Below are 6,628 nucleotides of genomic sequence, written 5' to 3' on the forward strand. Positions count from 1 at the left end.
CTACCACCTTTTTTTTTTTTTAACGATTTTATTTATTTGACAGAATTGAACACAAGCAGGGGGCAGTGGGAGAGGGAGAAGCAGGCTTCCCGAGGAGCAGGGAGCCTGGTGCGGGACTTGATCCCAGGACCCTGGGATCATGACCTGAGCCGAAGGCAGACGCTTAACGATTGAGCCACCCAGGTGCCCCATCTACTATCACCTTAAGAACTTACAACTTTCGGGGCCCCTGCCTCAGTTGGCAAAGCATGTGACTCTTGATCTCAGGGTTGCAAGTTCAAGCCCCACACTGGGCGTAGAGATTATTTAAATAAAAATAAAACTTAAAAAAAAAAAGAACTTACAACTTTTATCTTCCACCTCTTCCTCGGACGTTAAACATATCCTAATTTCCCATTTTAAAAAAGCCTCCCTTGACCCATACCTCCTTTTCTCCCTTATCATGGTAATAGCTAATGATTAATGGAACTTAAAATGTGTTGGGTCTGTTCTATATGTCTTGCATTGTACCAATCCATTTAACCTTCACAATAACATCCTGTGTGTAGGGGACTGTGAAAAAAAACAAAATTCAACTAGTAAATTTAAAGATCTGATTGGCTGTATGACAAGAATTCATGAATGGGGCAGCATCCCATCCAGCAAGTAGACAGGAGCTCTGAGGAGCTGTGCAAAATGGAAGGATTTTATAGGTAGAAGGCCCTTGGGACAAGGAAGGTAAGCGTGGATTGTTTCAGGCAAGGTTACCTTCCCACAGGGGAAGACAGGGGTCTTATCACGCAGATGACCTCACTAGAGCTGATCAAGAAATTCCAGATCTTTGGTTTAAATTCTACTCCTGGGCCAGGCTAAAACTGCAATTAGGTTACATATTAAGTCTTAGGTTAATTTATCAACAGTGACTCCAATTTGGGGCGTATTATTTCTTTTTAACCGGACCGTTATCATAAATCCCATTTTTCGGATGGGGAAAAGAAGGCACAGAGTGGCAGAGCCGGGATTACCAAACCAGGTTGATCTGGCTTTAGAGTCCATACCCTTAACTGTGATGGAGAACTTTACCACAATTTATAGTGATAGATTTCATTTCTTTAGTGACTGTCTCCCTCAATAATCCTCAGGGTCTGGGGGAGCAAAGACTTAGCTTCAAACTTCAAGGGCTTACCAGGCACACGGTAAATACTCAGTTGAATAGATGAATAATTTTAAAAAATCCGACTAATTCGAATAATTAAAAAAAACACCTCCTCATTCTGCTTGACCTTGTAGAAACCGTGTTATCTCTCCCTGCTTGACTTCCCACCCAGTGAATCAGGGGAACTGGGGTGGGAGGACCGGCGGGTAGAAAAGGAGGCGAGCGCAAATGACTAAGAACAGCGGGTCGGAACACGGAATTGGGAGTGCAGATCTTCAGCTTCCTCCGCTGGAAGATGGTGCCGACTGCACCGCGTGGTGCGAACGGTTACACTACCCCCTTCTTCATTTCGGAGCGGAGTCCAAGCTTCAACACGAAGGCTCCCAGTGAAAGAGCTCGGGGAAGACCGGCGCCTGGACAGGAACCCGCGCAGCGTTCCGGAACCGCGTGGCCCTCGGTTCAGCCAAGCGCGAGTAGGGCGGCCCGGGCGGAATTCGAGCCCAGCCTCGGCAGGCCCCGCCCCCGGGCCGGCGGAAGCGGGCTCGTCCTCACCTCCCAGACCTGGGCGTGTCCCCTCGGGCGCACGCGCACGCACGGCATGATGGGAAGGCGCCCGCGCGGCGGCCATTTTGTCTTGTCGGCTCCTTTAGAGGAGGCTTTTCGGCCTGCTAGTGGGCTGAAGGGGTTGGCGACTGTGTCGCCGGCGTCTTCTTTGGCGGGTGCCAGGGCTGGTGGGAGCAGCCGCCCGAGAAAAGCACCATGATTTCGGCCGCGCAGTTGTTGGATGAGTTAATGGGCCGGGACCGAAACCTCGCCCCGGACGAGAAGCGCAGCAACGTGCGGTGGGACCACGAGAGCGTAAGTCCCGCGGGCCTTGGGTCTGTGCCCGGGTGCCGTGGGGGAGGGGAGCGGCGCGGGCTGGGGCCCGTCCGGCCCGCGCCGCGATTTGGGGCGCGGACCGCGCCCGGGTCGAGTGTCTGGTTCTGTGGCGGGAGGGAGGAGCCCGCCCGGGTCCGGGGATGAGGGATGATTTGTTTTTGTTGTTGTTTTAGTATCGAGTAAGTCTGAGAAGGCCTTTGGCCGAATTGAAAAGCACCTTAGTAAGGCAGGGAAACGCGGGAAAGGATTTTATTACATCTAGAGGCTTTGGAGTTTTCACCTCATTATGAGATGGGGAAAAAGGCAAATTCTTCCGTTATTTGGGTTGAGCGTCGTATTTAGACTGAAATTTCTGGCCAGGGTTAGTGGTAAAAATTGTGGCACTGTATTACCTCAAGAATGGTTCAGTTTTGACGCTTATATGAGGAAATAAAATTTTAAGAGGTCTTAACTTGGTAGGATTTCCCGTGATGATTTACAGATATTGTTTGATAGCAGTACGTTTTAGTAAGCCCTTCATGTAGATGGTTGTCAGGGTTTTTTTCTTTCACAAAAGACTTATTTGATAAGAGTACAGGTATCTTGATGAGCACTGAGAAACGTATAGAATTGTTGAATCATTGTGCACCTGAAACTAATAAAACACTGTTGATTATACTTGAATACAACAAAACTCATTTGGTTCTTTTTACCTTATGAGTAAGGGTAAATACAACCCCAGTTTCACAGATGAGACTTGAGAGGCTACCCAAGGTCTCTTGGCAAGTTAAGTGGCGAAACTAAACCTAATCTTCGTAGTCTTGTTCACTTTCCACAATCCTATCAAACTGACTCTGCAGATACTAATGTATTTCAAGTGTTTTGAACATGCAGCGTTGTTAGGTCTTAACCTGAAGAACAGATGTAGATTTTAATTTTTACTTAGCTTGCAGTTATAACCAAACAACATGATAATTTAAAAGCAGTTACTAATCAAAATAGGTATAGTTGAACAAATACGCTTTCTAAAAAAGTTGTGCTTTTTTTTTTTTTAATGTAGGCTTTGGTCAGAGTAAAATTTCTCTTTTGCAATGCAGGAAAATAAGCAGGTGCTAGATGAGTCCTTTCTGTATCTTAACAAGTAAGTGGAAAGCTGTATTGTGGTGGTGCTTGATTCCAAAGTAGTATGAAGGGTTATGGTAGAACTTACTGTGTGGGGTCAAATTCACATGTTTGTCATTGACCTCAAGAGAGGGGAAGCTTTTTGAAAGCCTTGTCTCTCTCTCCCTTCTCTTCTCTTCTAGACATTGGGGTTTTTTCCCTGCTTGTTAAATAGGAAGTTGAATAACTTTGTTGCTTGTTTTGACCCTCTTTCTTTCTAGGCATTTGTCCTAGTGAAGTCAGTTTTTCTTTTACTACTTAAAAGTCTTTCCATCTTGCCTTGCAAAAAAAACACAAAAAAACAAAAAACACTCCGGTTTAGTTGATGTGCAAATAGGACATTTTGGACATAATGTATTTTGGGCTAAAGAGAAAATTGCTTTGGATTGCCTGCTTATCAACTGGAGCAGTCTAAAGTCTATGCCTCCTTGTTTTTGAACACGTGTTGTGAAGAAACTTTGTTTTCCTGGTGGTAGTATATTGCCACATTGCTTTTTATACCATGGGTTTATAGTTAGCAGTGGGCTCTGGGAATTGCAACTTAGGTTTTATGTCATCTCAGCTATAATCTTTCACTTACAGTGTTTCTCATTGATTTAAACTCTCGGTGCTTGTCACCGGGATTCTTTATGCCTTTAATGACAGATTGCACTTCATTCTCAATCCAGGGATTTGAAAAAGTCAATTACTGGTATTTCAGATTCATATGGGGGGGGGGGAAGGTTCGTGTTGACCTGGAACAAAGCACATGGCCTCTTCTAAATAAGACTGAATTACTCTGGGGTAAAATAAAGCTGTGGAAGCTCACGGCATCACTTCCGGGTTCTTTGCATATTCTTATGCTGTTGGTTGTTAGTGGTAAAATCCTGGAAAAAATGGACAGCCCCGGCATGTACTCTTAGGGTTTCAGGATCACTGCAACCTGATATTTCAAAATATTTTTACATTCCTATTCTATCTGGAAAATTTTCTTTGCTACCTTTGCACTAGATGGGAAAAGCTATTTCAGCTGGGTGGGGTCCTTTTGTTTCACAATTGAAATGGAAACCTTAATGGTAAAGGTAGTTCTTGGATGTCTGTATTTGACAGACCTGTGGAATTTGTTTAAAATGCAGATTTCTGTACTTCCCCTGAAGAAATTCTGATCTGTAGGTCTGAGGCAAAGCCCCGGAAATCTGGGTTTTCTTTAAATGGTCTCTTACAAATCGTAAAGCTTGTGAACTATAGCTTCCTGACCCACCTGATTAGTCTTGGGTTTTTAATTGTGAACTAGTAGCACTTGAAGCTCCTTTTTAAGTGAAGGAGATGTAAATTATCGACCTTTCCTTTGTTTGTAATGGTGTATGTGTAACCACTATCCCCGTTGAATCTTGGAAAGTGCTTTACTGAGGTTTTACAGCATTTCCAACTTCTTTGTAGATTGCTATCTCAATCTGAGAGAAAGTAGTTTTCAGCTAAAGTCAAATTAGTTTTAATACCATTCCAAGCATTCATTCATATATCCTACCTCCTCGCTTATTAATATTTTACATTTCCTTGAGGTTAGTATTTTTGCATTAAGCAGTTTGTTTGCTCTGTTAATTCTAAACAACTACCAGTAATGAGGAAAAATATGATTTGCAACAGCCTAGCATGAGCACCTTTCAGTTAGTGTGTACAAGGGGAGATTTCAGTCTTTGCTAGAGGCGGCATGAATAGCTTTCTAATTATCTGAAAAGATTGTAGGGGATCTCCCCTCCCCATTGATTAATTATTTAAGAGAAGGGGGAGGGGCAGAGCGGGGGAGAGAAAGTCTTAAGCAGGTTCCAGAACTTCCAGCATGGAGCACAACACAGAGCTCCATCTCAGAACCCTAAGATCATGGCCTGAGCTAAAATCGAGTCGGATACTTAACCGACTGAGCCACCCACCTGCCCCTATTTTTAATTTTTTTTGTAGGGGATTTTAAGCTTTGGTCTAGAGTTTTCATTATTTTTTGTATACTGTAACAGGAACTTTATAGTTCAAATTGAGGTTTTTACATTGTAGATTCAACCCAGAAGTGAAATTATTTAACTGTTGGCCTAACTCTGATTCTAATAATATCCAGAATGGGATTTCTTTGATCATTTATCAAGTTCAGGTATGCCCCCTGTTCAGTGAAGGTTTAATAATTTATGAAGGGAATTGAACTAAATGTTCTTTTCTAAAATCTTCAGAATGTTAACAGATATTTTCATTGACACTGAAAGCTGTTTGGAAAAGAAAAGTTAAAACTCTGTCCACATTTTTACTTGTGAACTTTGGAAACAAAAATTAGTACTTATAGTGCATGATATCGAAGTATTTTTCTGGATAGTTTTAGTTCAGCGTCACCAAAATGTTCTTTCTGTCAGAAATGTAGGCATTTCCGGTCCTACTCTATAGTATGTGCTAAATGTTGGGCTTCTCCAAATTGGCAGCAGTCTATGTGTTGTATGTGCACATAACTGCTGTTTGCTTCTTCCCAAAACATATACAGAAGTAGAGTGAATTCTCTACATAAGAGGTAATGCAACATTACCAACACATTGCCAGTATTACTGTTTCTATGTTCCCTGTCCTTTCCTTTATTTTGAAGCAATTCTGTTATTTTTTTTTTTTTAAAGATTTTATTTATTTATTTGAGAGAGAGAATGAGATAGAGCACGAGAAGGGGGAGGGTCAGAGGGAGAAGCAGACTCCCTGCCGAGCAGGGAGCCCGATGTGGGACTCGATCCCGGGACTCCAGGATCACGACCTGAGCCGAAGGCAGTCGCTTAACCGACTGAGCCACCCAGGCGCCCTCTGTTATTTAAGCTTTAAAGACATCATTATATATCTTTAAAATATAAGGACTTCAAGAAGGCATAACCACAATATTACCATCACATTGAAAATACTAAGGTATTTCTTTAGTATTTGTTTGATTGCTTTAGGAAAAATGTGTATCATTAGAGTTGATTTCACAAAGGGAGAAAGTTTTAGTAATAGTGCTTCATTGTTTTATGAAATATGCTTAATTTTCTCATCATTCTCTCTTTTTTTAAGATTTATTTATTTATTTGGGGGGGAGGGAGAGAGAGTCTTAATCAGACTCCGTGCTGAGCCTGTCGTGGGGCTCCATCTCACGACCCTAAGATCACCACCTGAGTGGGAGCCAAGAGTCGGCTGCTTAACGGACTACACCATCCAGGTGCCCCAATTTTCTCATCATTTCTTAGTTGTAACTTGGGGAAATTTCCTGTATTCATTTATTCAACAAAAATGTAGCACTGTAATAGTGTGGATATGGCACTTGGCCTGAGAGAACCATCAGTCTGGTGGCAGATGTAAAGGAGTAAACGTGCTTTTGTAACACAATTTGGTACGTGCCACAGCAGGACATGTATAGGGTCTAGAAAAGCACACATGAAAGGGGCATCTAATAACCTAGACTGGGGTACTTGGGAAAGGCCTCTTTTTTTTTTTTTTTTT

The 6,628-nt window shown here is 42.6% G+C and overlaps 1 protein-coding gene across 12 annotated transcripts in view; it reads left to right on the plus strand.

The window, feature by feature from the left end:
• The first annotated feature begins 1,743 nt into the window (after nt 1–1,743).
• The window catches only part of LUC7L3 (LUC7 like 3 pre-mRNA splicing factor), a 30,408-nt gene continuing 25,523 nt past the window's right edge, over nt 1,744–6,628 (plus strand). For 5 of the 12 annotated variants that reach the window (XR_014140520.1, XM_031036000.2, XM_031035998.2 and 2 more), the window contains exon 1: nt 1,745–1,993. Coding sequence is in view for 6 of the 12 variants with exons in the window: in XM_031036000.2 (XP_030891860.1) it covers nt 1,895–1,993 (99 nt within the window). In the remaining 6 variants the exon portion in view is untranslated. Of the gene's footprint in view, nt 1,994–6,628 lie in introns of all 12 variants that reach the window. The other 7 variants (XR_014140522.1, XR_014140521.1, XM_006740706.2 and 4 more) reach the window with 4 other exon arrangements.

This window comes from Leptonychotes weddellii, chromosome 15, assembly GCF_054177405.1.
Source record: "Leptonychotes weddellii isolate Sample4059 chromosome 15, ASM5417740v2, whole genome shotgun sequence".
Classification (NCBI taxonomy): domain Eukaryota; kingdom Metazoa; phylum Chordata; class Mammalia; order Carnivora; family Phocidae; genus Leptonychotes; species Leptonychotes weddellii.